The sequence below is a fragment of the Triticum aestivum genome, chromosome 3D, assembly GCF_018294505.1.
Source record: "Triticum aestivum cultivar Chinese Spring chromosome 3D, IWGSC CS RefSeq v2.1, whole genome shotgun sequence".
Taxonomy (NCBI): Eukaryota; Viridiplantae; Streptophyta; class Magnoliopsida; order Poales; family Poaceae; genus Triticum; species Triticum aestivum.
This window is the reverse complement of record NC_057802.1, coordinates 371,395,608-371,411,552: the sequence shown is the minus strand read 5'-3', so window position 1 is coordinate 371,411,552 and position 15,945 is coordinate 371,395,608. Positions and strand designations below refer to the sequence as shown.

General features: G+C 43.3%; 3 protein-coding genes across 3 annotated transcripts; 1 reads left to right on the top strand and 2 right to left on the bottom strand.

Moving 5' to 3' along the window:
• Positions 1-816: 816 nt before the first annotated feature.
• On the bottom strand, positions 817-8,320 carry LOC543059 (beclin-1-like protein). The gene is made up of 10 exons (XM_044501632.1): positions 7,667-8,320; positions 6,637-6,995; positions 5,783-5,953; positions 4,760-4,884; positions 4,205-4,253; positions 3,133-3,291; positions 2,316-2,398; positions 2,076-2,147; positions 1,567-1,716; positions 817-1,308 (listed from the first exon to the last, which is right to left on the bottom strand). The coding sequence occupies exons 1-10, from the start codon at positions 7,821-7,823 to the stop codon at positions 1,119-1,121; spliced, it is 1,515 nt and encodes a 504-aa protein (XP_044357567.1). The 5' UTR covers positions 7,824-8,320; the 3' UTR covers positions 817-1,118.
• Positions 8,321-8,467: 147 nt separating this feature from the next.
• On the top strand, positions 8,468-12,596 carry LOC123078968 (replication stress response regulator SDE2). Its single transcript, XM_044501633.1, has 3 exons — positions 8,468-9,183; positions 9,783-10,428; positions 12,098-12,596. Exons 1-3 carry the CDS (start codon positions 8,564-8,566, stop codon positions 12,257-12,259), a joined length of 1,428 nt encoding a protein of 475 aa, XP_044357568.1. The 5' UTR covers positions 8,468-8,563; the 3' UTR covers positions 12,260-12,596.
• A 1,353-nt stretch (positions 12,597-13,949) lies between these two features.
• LOC123074687 (uncharacterized) lies at positions 13,950-14,649 on the bottom strand. Its single transcript, XM_044497464.1, has one exon. It carries the CDS (start codon positions 14,579-14,581, stop codon positions 14,165-14,167), a length of 417 nt encoding a protein of 138 aa, XP_044353399.1. The 5' UTR covers positions 14,582-14,649; the 3' UTR covers positions 13,950-14,164.
• Positions 14,650-15,945: the final 1,296 nt, after the last annotated feature.

Here is a 15,945-nt window from a genome sequence, read left to right as displayed (position 1 = left end):
AGATAGAACATTAGCTTTGAGATAGCCAAAAAAGATACCTAGATAAAACACACTCAATTTCATTTGCCGGCATAACTTGCCAAAAAGGATACCTAGATAAAACATGTGCATGTTTTATCTAGGTATCCTTTTTGGCAAGTTATGCCGGCAAATGAAATGTCACTGTAAAATATATTGTGCATGTTTTATCTAGGTATCCTTTTTGGCAAGTTATGCCGGCAAATGAAATTGTGAGGCATATGCATGAAGTATAACATACAAAAATCACGTAAAATATACTGAGCGTGTTTTATCTATGTATCTTTTTTGGCTATCTCAAAGCTAATGTTCTATCTGTAAAGATAAATATGATTTATGAAGGTACATAGATTTGAATACGAAGTAAATGAATGATAGTTTCGATAGAAAAAGAAGCTAGGAGAGTCTACGTATGGAAGTCTAGAATAAAGTAGATGCGTGCTTTAAATTTTATGCAAAATGTCCATATGACTTTAGCCCAACCATAGAATCTTCTAGATAGTACACATGGAAGAATCCAATGAAGTAATGAGAAGATCCAACGGTCAACAACACTCGGATTTGCCACGTCTCCACCGTTAGATCGGCTTTATCCAACGGTTGTTATTCAAAGTTATCCGCACACTATATAGAGGTATAGACGAGTATCGATACTCCAGTTCAATTGCAATCCCTTTACTGAAAAGCCTATCTTTGATCCAAGACATTATATACCTGTGATATTAGCGAGTATAAATAAAGCTACAGGTACTTCTAAAGAAATACACGTATGAATTTAGGTGTCAGATGCAACGCAGGTACATTGAAACTGCATTCGCTGTCATTCCAATTTCTCTGCACTTGTAGCGCAAAGCTGATAAATACTGATCTAAACGATCTATTTCTTTACAGAGGGAGTACATATTAATGGAACTCACTCCAGTCCATATTCATATACATTGGGCAGGTACACACATGGATGACTTGGAAGCAACAAGAAAACTAGCTATGCCTGGTATTTATGTACATCAATTTCATATTGTTGTGATTGGTCAACATGCGGCTACAATCAACGATCCAGCTTCTGAGGTCAGTGATTCCGTCTGCATTTAAACATCACATCAACCCTTCTTGTTTGGAGACTGCGCCAAGTACAAAGATGCAGATGGCGGCGCGAAACTTGTATTGCCGATAAACCAGTAGAGAACCCACTTCAGGTTGCAAAGCATATATTTTAGAGCCTTTGTCCAGTTCTCCAGTTTATTAAAACTTAAGAAGATTGTGTAGCTCCCTACTTTGTCACCATCAATCCTGGGAAATGAAGAGATCAAATTAATGGTGCATATTTAAGATATCTTTCAATCTTATATGGTTATATTCACCCCATAAGTGATCCGGTAGTAGTCAAACTAATTTTCGTATGAACCAAAGAAAAAAAATACAATCACAGAAATCACTTGACCACATATAATAAAAATTTATATGTGGCCAGTAAAACCTAGATCATCAGTAAAATGCCATGAAATTCAGAAATAGTGCCAGAACCAATATAGCTGCAAGAATCCTTACTTGTAGGGGAGCTTCAATGACTTATCAGATGGAACATTGTTCTCTTTATCCAAACTTATGGCAAACTCGGAGAACTCTTGCAGGCAAGTGAGAAACCATGTCATGGCTTTGTCAAACCGGGTGCTCCAGAATAAATTTACAGGACCAAACCTGAACATCAACAATGCATCTTGTTTAACTTCCCAAGCACGATGAACATGCACTGCTCAACAAGAGAAAAAAACAAAAACAAAACGAACACCCGAAGCACACTGCCAGCAACTAGAAAGGATAGCAATGATCTTATAACTTCACTTTGATATACTCCCCACAGACCAACATAACAAATGCCTTAGAATAGTAAATGATAAATAAGTCTGTAAATCTGCAAAAGATGTTCAATCCAGCTATTTTACTACCATATACGTGAACAGGCTCAATAATATAACCATCATTATTCTATTCCATGAGGGAGACCAAGATATATCATCCTAGGTAAAAAGGGAGTACATTTGCAGGATAATGCTTACAGTTCATAGGTATTATTGTTGATGTCTGTTACTCTTGGGTAGCTTCCCATAGGGTGAATCTTGATTCGATATCTGCATATAAGCTCAGGAACTCACAGCAAAATCATCTCTTCTTGGAACAATTCTAGTGTACGTAAGAATTACTAAAACTTATCACTTAAGCAACTTAGCAATACAAGAATGGGCACTTGTTACCAGTAAATAGATGAAGATAAAAAAGGGCATGTGCGTCAAGGATACTGAAATTTCGGGAAGTACTGAGCCATGGTGTGTAACAGAAGAGCAGCCTGACCCCAAGCAGCATTTATCTCATCCCACTCAACCTACGGTCAAGGCAACAGAGGTTTGTGGCGTTAGTACATCAGATAAAATGTGTGTACTCCAAATACAGATTGAATAGATCAACAGAACACAAGTGAAGCACGCAGGACAGTGAAATGAATCAACAAGGGATCTGCATATCCAGTAAAAAAATAAAATTAAACCCTCGGAATCTGCATCTCTCTTTATTCTAAAACTGATTCCTATTGCAGGAGTGCCGCCTCCTTATTAAGCAAAATGACCTTTGAAATTATAAACGTTGGATCACTACCAGTTAGGCGAGTAACAAATGGATGCGTCCCTTGACTGAATGTCTGCATAGAACTTTTTCTGTACTACAAATAGGCATATATGAACTACAGATGCATCTGAATGAAAACTTATAGTAATCTAATGTATGGTTTGGTTCAATCCAGTGTGCACACAACGACGGTGCACTGCAGGTCCAGCATAATCTTGTACAACATAATTATCCAAAGTTGCAGTGTCAAAAGCCAGCAGCTCCATTTTAAGTTAACATTTTAGTAGCCACTGTAAATATCTATAAAATTGCCAGTGTCAGGTGCGTAGAGTTGATCACCCTCATCCACGAACACTATATGGATGTTACATTTGTACCAATTATACAAATGTATCTAACTAATTTCTTGATTGCCATCCTTCAAACACATAGATGTCATAATTGAAACAAGTAGCAGTAGCAATGCGCAGCACAGATTATAGCTTGTATAGTTACCTGTACATTAGGCAGACGACCGAGACGGAAATTGTTTATTGTTCCAATCACTCCATCGTGCGAAATATAGAATGCATCATTGAGAACATTTGTGCGCTTTAACAGTTCCAGGTGGACCTGTGAAACTTCTATCTTGGCCAAAACCGCATCTCTTTCTTCCTGCAAAGTGGAGTACGCAATATATTTTCAGCCATAACTTGGAGCATCAAGAGAAAATGCTAACAAGCAGCTCAAGACATTAAGAAAATGCATTTTGAGAAGACAAATCGTGATGCTTTAAAAGAAAGCATACAAAACATAACAATGCTGACTCAGTGTAGTAGACCATATTGGCTTGCTCAGTGACTAGAGGGTGGGTGCATGCCCAGCCCACCTGCTTTCGAGGTTTCGTCTTAACACGTGTGCTCACTGTTGTCTTCCCAATAAAAACGGCACTGGTGCTAGTGTCATTTGGATTTTTTATATATCGGCTTTTCAAAATATTTTTAGTTATGCCAACAAAATACAGGAGCATAAAATAGACTACATAACTGTTCACTGATCTGGAATAAGATGCATGGCTGATTTGAAACATCAGTTGAAAAATGCTGTTAATTGTGGTGCCAACAAGAATGTACTCCCTCCGTTCACTATTATAAGATGTTTTGGATATTTCAATATGGAACATACGGACTGAAATGAGTGAGCAAGCACACTAAAACATGTCTACATACATCCGATTTATAAAAAAGTTAGAACATCTTATAATAGTGATCAGAGGGAGTAGATCTCAGAATATGACAAAACAGTAAGTATACGAAATGATAAATCCCGAACGTTCGGATTTTAAGCATGGCAATTCGAACGTTTTTCATGGCATCTTTAGTTCTGGCAAACATGGCAATTTTCTGGCAAAAACACGAACTGGGACAAAGTTCCCATGTTTTAACAACTAAAGTTGCCACCTCGCGTCAACTAAAGTTACCATGAAAAAATGTTCAGATGACATGCTTAAAATCCGATCGTTCGGGATTTATCGGGGTCCTAAGTATATTCTTAATATGACAATGTGTGGCCTGTAATAGGCATATACCTGGTGAGATGTCAGCTGAAACTGGAAGCTGTTGAATTCATGCCAATACCTGAATACAAGTATGACACATTAGTTTTGTTTACAAAGTAGTTGAGCTTAACATAAGCCAACCGAAAATAATCAGATGGCCCAAAACCACTGTTTAATTGGAAAAGCAATACCATGCCTGTGCTCCACTAGTGGTATCTTTCGGTGCCAACCATATAGAAAACTACTTTCAGTTAACAGTATACTACCTAATAGAACAAAATCAATTTAATTTCGAACAGCCACATTTTGAAATGAGGAGTGGTTACTATACTAGAAACATTATAACGCTGTCCTTATGCCTTCACTAATCTTAATGCTTTTTTACTGTGACCGTATCACAGTTACTATACTCTAGAACAATGTCATGCTGTAGAAAAAATGATCAGGTGTATCGCCTCTAGTGCCAAGTATACATCCTCACACCCGAAAGTAAACGGAAATTAATTTGAGAATCTATCCTTCTACAAAAAGTTGTAAGACTAAAAATATGATGCCTGAACAGTGCATAGTGAAGAAAACACCAACCGCTCTTCTAATTCTTCAAATTGTTTAGACTTTGTTTCAAGATCCTTCATCTCAGAGCTAACTTCTGAATATTGCTTTTCTGCTTCTTCAATAGCAGCTTTTAGTTTCTTTTCTTCTTCCTCTATCTGAAATGGCAAAATACACAGATGCAAAATAGAATTTGTAAAGTGTTACCTGAAAATATCTTACAAGAAACTAATGAATGTTGCCAGTTAGGAAAATAAAAAGTGTCGATTAAAATTTGAAGTTTTTAACACATAAGGAGTATCTTCTACAGTACACTGGCCAAAATCATGAATGGATACACTTCAATATATCTTTATATAGATAATTTATTACACTGTAGAATTGAAAATGAATACATTTTTATTGAAGGTACTGTTGCAGTGCCTACTTTGATCTATTAATAAAAATATTCCTTAGTCTTCCAGTATCTTCTTGTCCCAAGCTAAGCACTTCTCTTAACTAGATAGGATTTAAGTCTATGTACAGAAAAGTAGACATCAATTCAGCATAGCAAGCATAAATTGTTTCCTACTTCTCCATGTTGTAATTAGCTGTGTTTGGAAAGTACTCCCTCTGTATCAAAACATAAGACATTTTTTGACACTATCATAGTGTCAAAAGGCGTCTTATATTTTGATACGGATGGAGTACAATACAAGGTCAATTACATAACTCATACAAAAGTAAACCCAAAATCGAGCTAATAATACTATTTCATGTAATTTCTGTTATCTTAGGTAGCTGCTCAAGCAATATTATACACATGAATCATAAGAAAAATGTGTTTTCTTTTTTCACGAGACTGGTATACAATTTCATCTATTGCTATTTGATATGACAGGAGCAAGTAGCATGAAACTGGAGTTCACAGCTCTTAGAATTAAGAATCTCTTGCATGTAGGTCTGTAGGATAAAGGCATGCATATAGGATAACAACTACACAATAAACCCTGCATCTTGTGACCTCATTCATTACCATCTAACATGTATATGTTATTATTGAATAGAGATCAACACCTTCTCTTTCTCCTTGAGGAAATCAGTTTCGCTAAGGATGTTGTAGGATTCCTGCTCCAAACGTTGAAGACATGCATCATAAGCTTTGATGTCAGTATTTACATCCTCAATCTCCTTGTCCATCTTATCAGAAAGCACCCTCATGCATTCCAGACAGAGTGGCTGCTCAACCTGCAATGCATTTCATATTCACACATGTGTTAGCACTGCTTTTTTTCTTTCTTCCTAAAAACCAAGACACTGATTAGTGTAGTGATGCAATGTACACAACATGCAGCAGCAAAAACAATGCAAATCTGATGAAAAGGAAGCAAATGCATATGCATGCATGTGGTCAGTATAGAGATATTTTAAACTATTTTAAAGCAACTTATTGCAACTGAGTTTGTCAAGCAGCAATCTCAAAATACCCGCATTAGTAAATACAAAAGCAAGTTGACTGCATAGCATGGAATGGTAAGAGCTGCATATACATGAACGCCACAGTGACACACTATAAATACCCAGAGTCTCTTTAATCCGCAGGATTTAAAAAGAAACAGGAATAGGAAAAACACAGAATTGCAATGCCATGTCCACTCTAATCCTATAAGATTGAATTTGTTCTATAGTTTGTCTGATCGCACTACAGGAAAAAAAACAAAGGATTCTTTCCAAGAGACTTGAGTGGATGAAAATTCTTTGAAATACAGTGCAAAGGAATCCATAAGAAAAGTTCCAATAGGATTCAGTTCTACAAATCAAACAACCCACACAGGAAAATATCCATAATAATTTTAATCCTCCAAGAATCCTATGAAAATCCTTTGAATGAAAGAGGCCCAATATGGAAACGTTTCAAGCAACTTATTTACCTGAGTTTGTGAACTAGCAATCTCAAATGCCCGCTTTAAGACAGTCACACTAGAGTGAAATCCAGAATTGTTGCCTGGTGAAGGGCTAGTAGAGTTAACATTTGGAGGCGACAGATGCGCGCCACCTCCTTCGGAGGTAGATGTCTTGTATATGGAAGCAGCGGCAGGTGGAAGCATTATATATGACCCCTCTATTGCTCTTGTTGATTGGTTAGGCTCAACATGCCGGGCTGCTGCACTAGGTGGCCGTGGGGGAATCCTGGGGCCTTGAGATCTGTTCTGCTTGGACAACACAACGTAAGAACTGTCCATCCTGCTCGCCCCCATAATGCTGCCCTGAACAGAGGATGCATGTATACCTGGTCCATTAATGGCATAAGAAGTAAGAACCATTACTACCGCAAAATAGAATCTTCGAGAAACTTACTTAGTAGTGTGCACAAAAAAATATTAACGTCAACTGCTTGAAAGAGCCGATGCATCAGTTTACAGAAAAACAAGCAAAGCAAATGCCAAACCTTATCTTATGCTAATATTAACGAAACAGCTTAGTTTTTTATCTGACTAGCAATTATATATAAGCAATTCCAGCAGGTAGCATCATGAAATGTAAATAAAGAAGAAAGGTAGCTAGTACTTCTTTTCACCTTAAATCACCACTATATGAATATTTTCTTTTACACGTGCAAGCATTCGCTGGTTTAATTTTTATGAATGCAACAATATTCCTTTTACACGTAGCAGAGTTATATTTCTCGTCTAATATCGAGTGCAAACAAGTCAAAAACTACCGTTCTCCAGGAACAGCTACCAACAATTCCATGAGAACCTATATGACACAGCAATACCCTTTTTTTGCTAGAGAGAACTGCACTTGTCACACATAATTCAGTTACGCCGAATTCTTCGCTCGCATAGAGCCAGCACTCCATCGATTGTTACCGCAAAGCAGCGCCAGATTAAAAGCTATGCAATCGCTACAGGCTCATAAAAGGAAAGGGGAACGAATCCAACGGGAGCAAAAGGGTACCGGAGTTGGCGTGAGCGGGCAACCTATCGGGGAATGACTCCACGCCGACGACGACGAGCGCCCGGTGGCATTCCTGGCACTTGAACCGCGGCAGCGACGGGTCCACTCCCCGGCCCTTCTCGCCGCCGGCAGCGGCTGCGGCAACCTTGGGCTTCATGTCGCAGCAGTAACTCGGGTTTAGCTCCGGGCGTTCTCGCGCTTGCGGGATTCCGGAGCTATGTGTGTGCAGGATTCCTCCGCCCTTCCAAGCTTAGGATTCCTGCTGAACCCCGGCGTGGGGGGATCGAATCGGAGGCGCGGTGAGTCCGACCTGGACTCCACACCAGGAGGGAGGGACGGGAGGAGTCGCGGACGGAATCGGGTGACTTCAACCGCACGCAGAAATGAGTTCGGAAGTCACCCTGACGTGGGGCGCCCACACCACGTGTTGGACCCGCCTGTCGGTCGGTGTGGAGCGGTGTCTTCTCTCGACGCCGTGGTTTGTGCTGGTCTACGGGGACAGGCCGGGGAAGTAGGCCGAGAACGGCGGCGGGTGGCAGCGGCCTCGGAGCGGAGAGGAGCAGAGACAAGGCGGAGAAGGGAGAGGCGATGGAGGCCAGCTGGCGGTGGCGGTGGCGGCGTCGGAGGGTAAGGGGATCTGGGCTTGGAGGTCTCCGCGTCGGCCAATTCCTTTGCTTGTGGGCAGACCGACGTGTGGAATAATCGGGGAGGCACGCGGACGGACGGATAGGCTCCCGGACGCGAGATCGGACGGTGTAGGCTGATCCTAGGCGCTTCATAGTCAAAGGTCTAGCCCCCTCGTTCTCTCTCTCTTTTCCCCTTCCCTTCAACGACCTCCGCCAGAGGCCAGAGGTAGGACGCTAGGGTTTCGCCGACCACCACCGTCTACCGCGCGCCATGGCCGAGGCCTCCCGGTACCAGATCCTGGTGCGGCTTCTCGACGGCCGCACCCACTGCCTCCGGTTCCCGACGCCCACCGTCTCCGGCGCGGCGCTCCTCGACGCCGTGTCCGCGCTCTCCCGCGTCCCCGCCGCCTCCCTCCGCCTCGTCACCGGCCGCCTCGACGTCTCGCCTTCCTCCGTCCTCGCGTCCTTCCCCGACGGGCAATTCCCCTCCGCGTCCGCGCTCCTACGCCTCCGCGGCGGCAAGGGCGGGTTCGGCTCCCTCCTCCGTGGGGCCGCCTCCAAGGCCGGCCAGAAGAAGACCAGCAACTTCGACGCCTGCCGCGACATAAACGGCCGCCGGCTCCGCCACGTCAACGCCGAGCGCCGCCTCGAGGAGTGGAGGGCCGAGGCCGCGGATCGCCAGCTCGAGAAGCTTGCCGAGGACTTCCTCAAGAAGAAGGCCAAAGAGTCAGGCCGCGGCGGCGCCCGAGCTGCCGAGGTCGACAAGTACCTTGAGAAGTACCGCAAGGATGCCGAGAGCTGCGTCAATGCCGTGGAGGAGTCGGTCCGTGCCTCCCTTGGGAAGAGGAAGGCTGTCCCCAAGCCACGTGATGCAAAGAAGCTTAAAATTTGGTGAGTGCTAAAACAACAACTTTTCTGTTTTGGTGTATACCCGACTGTAAACCAATTATATTGCCATAAATTTGTTAAAAACTGGTGCATATTGTTTCAACCATAGTTCATTATGTGAATTAGTAGCTTATTTCATAAATGTATTTGTTTTCCTCTGGAATTTTAGTGTTTCATTTTGTTGAGAAGTTTGCCAAGTTAATATAATCAGTAGCTTGTCTGTACAATTGAGTATGGATGCCAAGGATAAGTCTGGACTGTGCTTTTTACATGCTTGAGATCCTGTCTAATAGTTTTTTTAGCTTAAATCGTAACCACAAATACGGTATTGCTCTGTATTCGATTTTATGTGACAAACATGATTTATTGGTGGTGTATTATAATTTTATGTTCTATTTGTGCTGAAATGTATATAGTAGTTGCTCTCGTAAGTGGCTAATTTCAGTCAGTCGAGGGATGAGAGGCTATAAAGGTTTCTCTGTTGCAAATGTGCATCTTGTTTTCAGTTAGCTAATATAATCAAGCATGTTATACTGAAGAGCTGGACTGTATGTGTTATTCTATTACGGTGCTAACTGCCTGATTGAATGAACTTGTTTTAGGATGGGCAAGAAGAAAGTAGCAGATGATGAGAGTGACAGTGACAGTGACAGTGATGTGGATGATAATGAGGGTGCAGATGCAAAACCCATAGCTCTTGATCATGGGAATTACTCAAATGAATCTGACAAAAGTGAGGAGGAGAAGGTTGATCTGGCTTCAGTTTCTGGGTCACATTCAGAAGGAGAGTCCTCAGGTGAGAAGTCCCAGAGCAGTGATTCAGAGAAAAATGGAAATGCTCTTCAGGAATCCATGGAAGTAAAGATTAGATCAGGATGTGATTTTGAGTCGGGGGGTAGTTTGGAGTGTGAGGGGGGAATGGCAGTTCAGCCTGCTCCTGAGAACACTTCTGCAAATGGAACTTCTGAGAATGGTAAGAGTGCTCTTTCAGAACAAGTTCTGAAATCAGATGCTCCTGAGAACACTTCTGAAAATGGAACTTCTGAGAATGGTAAGAGTGCTCTTTCAGAAGAAGTTCTGAAATCAGATGATAAAACAGATGTGGATAACACCGGTTCAGCTACATCATCACTCCTTAATGACCCTGTGGTGCCTCCAGTAGAAGAATCTGCTGATGTAAATAACAAGCCACTTCTTTCAGAGGAGCCTGTGGACCTGGCAACATTCAGTTCAGCAGCAGAATTGGAGGTATGTTGTGTTTTTAACCCCTCCGGGTACATATTTATCACCACAGTTACATAATAACACTGTGCCAGACATGTTGATAGTGATAGGTAGGAGTAGTAGTGATTTTGTCATAAATAAAAGCATAATTTGTACACACATGTCATACTATCACAATGACAGCACAAGTTACTTAAACCAGAGTTTTAAAGATCAAATTACTTTCAGCCCATCTAAATAGCATTCATGGTTCTAGTCACAATAGTTAGTTTTCTGATACTTAACAAGTTTAATGTTACCCTCCGAAACACTAGCTCATCCTATTCTATGCCCAATTTATCTTTACATGAGGTGCTGATGGGAATTGTGAAATTTTGTATGCATAGAATCAGCTGGTGCAGAAGCTCATATATATTATTTGTACTCCACCTGCATAATTAGCTCGTGTAGAACTTCCATTGTCGTTCAGTGGACTCAACCTGTGATAACAGCTGACTTATAATCATCGAGGTACTATAGCCGGTGTACTGTAGTTATGGGCCCTTAGGACAGCAGGAGTTGCCGCCTCCCTCTTGTCTACGCCAGTATTGATGTATTTGTTTGACTAGAAAATTTTCTTACTCCCTCCGATCCATATTAACTGTTGCTGGTTTACAAAGTTGTACTAAACCAGCGACAATTAATATGGATCGGAGGGAGTACTAGAAATTTTGACCTGGCAATTCTAACAAATGATCAGAATAGTTTTACTTCTCTTTAGATTGGATTTTAATCCCTGGGAGTCTTTGGTGACAAGTTGGGTCATCTCTATTGTCTATGCATTGCATAACTTACAACTTCAAGCAATAATATGTCTTTCTACCATCAAAATTCTTCTCCCCTATCTATGTTTGGAAGTCTTAGGTGACAAGTTGAATCATCTCTATAGTATAGTCTGCGTTTTGCATAGCTTAGGAGATGAAGAACTAAGAAATAATCAGTCTTTCTATCATCAAAATTCTTCTCTCTCATCTATAGTCTATTTCTCCCTATTCTAGTATCTTGTTCTCGTATCCTTCATGCTGTGGGCCACCCCTGCCCTCATCATTTAACAAGTTATGAACTGTGGTTCATGACAAGACATCCAGCTCCAGACTACTTTGGTCTGAGCTTTTTGTTCTAATGGCCTCCTTATGTTCAGTACGCCCTTTGTTCCAAATTTCCTTAAGTTCTAGCTTGTCCTAAGTCAAACTTCTTTAAGATTGATTAAGTCTATAGAAAAAATATACCAACATCTCAACAGCACCAAATTAGTTTTTCATTAAATTCATCATAAAATACATTTCCTTTATATGTTTGATTGATGTTGCACATCTTAGCGCATTTTTCTATAGACTTGGTCAAATATAGAGAAGTTTGAGTTAAGACAAAACTAGAAATTCAAATAATTTGGAACAGAGGGAGTATGTAAAATCTATTTGCCATCTTCTGTTCAATCTCATTTTTGTCTAGATCTTTGATTGTTTTTACACACTTCGCTGTAGAACTCATTATATGTTTTGAAGTTTGAAGTATCTCTGACATATCATGTTGCACTCATTATATGTTTTGAAGTTTGAAGTATCTCTGACATATCATGTTACACTCATTATATGTTCTGAAGTTTGAGTATCTCTGACATATCATGTTGCTCATAAACTCTGTTGTCATCCAGGCACTTGGCATGGAGAAGCTAAAGCTGGAGCTCCAGACTCATGGACTAAAATGTGGTGGCACTTTAAAAGAGCGCGCGGCCAGACTGTTCCTTCTGAAAACAACCCCACTGGATAAACTACCAAAGAAGCTGCTTGCGAAACCCAACTCTGGAGGGAAGTGAGATATAGTAGCAAATAACGATTACTATCCCAAGAAAACAATTACGAATGTCAAGTTCATCTGGAATACTGTACTTGTTGTAATGTGATAAGAAATCTTTCGCTTGGCATTGGAAATTAACGAGATCTCTGTATGTAGTATGTCGTTCCTTGCTGCTGCTTGATTTTTCATTTTATTATCGCTGGAGGTGCCTCGGCCTCAAGTGCTAAGTTTGTACATTAACATATTGTGAGGCTTATTTTTCTTGTAATCTCTGACGCCATCATCAGATTATCAGAACTTAATCTCTGCAAAGACATAATACAAGATGAGCTGCCGCTTCCATGGAGTTGAACCTATCTATTGTTGTGATTTTCACTGTTCTAATGTTGGCTCCTGTAGACGCAATGAGATGATACACCATGCATTGCTGTGTGATTTTGGTTGCAATATACTTCATCGATTTATATTATATTTGTATGAAACATGAATATTTGAATCAATAATATGAGAACTGAAACTAAAAATACTTTTGATTTATTATATTTGATTATTGCATAGTTGTAAAATATTTATCGGTACAAGTAGCATAGTAGAACGAAAACGGCTGAGCTTTTTACATGTATATATGTTAATGGGCATTGCAACAACCTCTATTTACTTATAGACTTTGATTTGATGAATACGTCGTAGACTTGGCACAAGATTTTGCTTGGCAGTCGCTGTTCTAAATTTCTCCTAGACGAAATCAAGTGAACTGCTCCTATGGCTACTCATCAAGACGTGGGCAGCGGTCATGTGCCCATGTCTCGGTTGCGCTTTTGCTTTCTCTCTTTACCATGTTCGATTCGAAACGGTCTCGGATAGGCCTCACGTTGCCTTCTTAACTCGAGCACGATAACTTTGAGCCGGTCTGCAACGGCGACGGTCCGATAGCGGCTTCAGGTCATGGAGGCAAGAATCTCTTCACTCAGGTCCGGTGGTGACAGAATTTTATCAAGTGGCCAAAGGCCCCTCAACCTCTGGCATTCACGGAATCCCGCCATTGGATCACTCGGAAGTCCAGAACACAATCATTCTACGTGACCAAGTTCAGGCGTGTGGTGGAAATTTCAGAGGTAAAAGTCGCTTGCATCGCCGATTGGTGGAGGTTAAAGCGAAGGGAGAAAAATGCGGGAAGATCGCGTGCGACCGCCGGGCGGCGCTCGATTCCACAGATCGTGGTGCACTGCACCGGACGGTGACGCGTGCACCGTGCCGTCACGGCGCGCCATGCCTCTGGACCGAACGATGCACGGACATGCCGCGAGTGGCGCGGCGACCACATCGCCGCTGCAGAATTGGCCGCATTCGGGTCGCCGTGTTGCTTTCCTTCCGCTCGGGTGGCACTAGCTCAGTGGCTGGGGACCGGGTCGCCTGCTTGCCCTCTTCCTGTTACAAAGGCGGCCGCCGCACGGCCGAGAATGCATGGGCGTTCTTATCGCGATGGTGCGAGCTTTGGGGCGAAGCTAACGGGGCGATATGGGCTTGAATTGATCGTGTTTGTGTTTTGATTTGTCTGTCATACTTGTACCCTTTTGTTTACTTGTGTAGAAGTGCATGCTCTAGCCAATGCAACCAAAAGACCCATTTGATGAAAAAGACTAGGCAGCACATTATACGTCGACAACTTGCATGAAAGGGGCCGGGGTCGTAGCTTATGGAGTATTTTTTCAGTCATCATTCATATTTTTTCAATCATCACTCATAGTATTTGGTACTTGCCATGCGTGCCACCTCTTGCAACTACGTTACCTGAACAAAGTACATGGGCGAGTGGCGAGTGACCAGCGGTTAAGGCACTGTCTACGTACTAAAACTCGTAAACTACGGACACATCCACCAGTGGCTACTGCGGAGGACTAGGTCGACATGCATATACGCGGAGCTAGCTCTCCTGTATCGCGGCGAGCCTCGGCTTCCGCACCGCCCCGCACGTTGCCGGGCTCCTCCCGCCGCCGCCGTCCCCCGCCCTGAGCTGGCCCGTGAGCTCGGCGATCCTCGCCTTGCGCTCCCTCGCGCTCTGCTCCTCCAGCCGCGCGATCAGCTTCTCCGCTTCCTTCCTCGTCACCACCACCTTCACCGTCATCACCACGGTGGATCCGTGGCCGCCGCCTCCCACCTGCTGATCCTCGGCCCCGCGTCGACCCCCGGCGGCCCGCGCTACCTTCCCGCCATGCCTGCGTGCCGCCGAGAACACACGTCCCGATGGTACGGCCGGCGTCGCCCCGGAGCGCGAGTCCCCGGCCGCCGTGGCTTTGGGCGTGGCCTCGTGGCGCATGCTGCGCGGCACGGCGTTGCCCATGTGTACGCTAGCTCCGTGAACGTATGTACAGTACGTAGCAGCGCGCGGAGTGACCGCCGGTTGGTTTGCTCGAGTGATAGGATGCGCGGTGCCTTGCGCGCGCGGCGATTTATAGCGTGCAGCGCGTGCGTGGCGAAGAGCTAGTGAAGGAGGAGGACTCGTTCAAAGGGCGTAAAAATGACGTGCGCGTGCGGTGGACTGACTGGAGAGTGGAGCGTGTAGACCGGGGAAGGGCCCCCGCGGTGGACGCACGCAGCACGCGAGCGGGCTCCTTCCGGAGCTTCCTCTGGGCGTGAACTGATACGATCCTCTTGTTTCCTTTCCATGAGACTTTGGGTGTCAATAGTGACACCCAATACATTCGTCCTTTTTTTTTAGGGAAAAGAGCTTTCATTAATCAAACTGGGTGATTACAATCAGATATTACAATGCTAGCTATCTCAACAGGTGTGTTACGAAGCCAACATGCAGTCCGTTGTTGCAAACGACCAATTCTTGCAAGGGTGTGGCTGGCCGCATTTGCATGTCGACTAATTTTAGCTAGACTTATGTTTCTTTCGTGAGTCAACATCCTTCTGATCTCACTAATATGATGTGTATACCTGGATTTATCGATGCCACTTGCACGGATCATCTGCAACATTTCATCGCAGTCTGTCTCCACAATCGATGGAAGCTCCGTCCAATGAAGAGCAAGTTGCAAGCCTTCCTGCATTGCTGCCAACTCAGCTTCAAGGGCGTCGCTGCAGAAGAACAACACACGGGTTGCAGCAAAGATGACTGCCCCCTCCTGATCACGTAGAATCATGCCGGCCCCGGCCGTACCATCGTCCTTGACAAAGGCCCCTCAACATTCAGCTCCGCGTGTCCACTAGCAGGGGCTTCCCACCGTGGCTTTGCTATGATTTCATGTGATTCTAAAAGTTTGTGCCCAGAAAGATCAAGAACCTGTTTGCCTTTCACCAAGTCTACTTTTGGATATTGCTTGATTGCGATGAAAGAATTAATATAGCTGGTCAAGAACCGGCGCGACGCTTCAATCGGAACTGGAGGCTTATGGTATGTAATCTCATTCCGCGCGTATCAAATCCTCCACATAATCATCAATGAGGCGAGCTTCTGTGTCTCCGTAAGTTTTCCAAGCAGACGAAATATCCAATCTGGTTCGGCGTCACGTAGCATTTTCTGTGTAGGGAGTTCCCAAGTTTCACGCATAGCTTGCGAAAGGGCTACAGCATGGGGGCATCGAATAAGGGCATGGTGCGTATTCTCCTCCTCCATACCACACAACGTACATGTGTTGTCCTCTTCCATGTGATGATACTTCTTAGTGGCCTGTGTAGCAAGAGAGTCCCTCGTGGCTT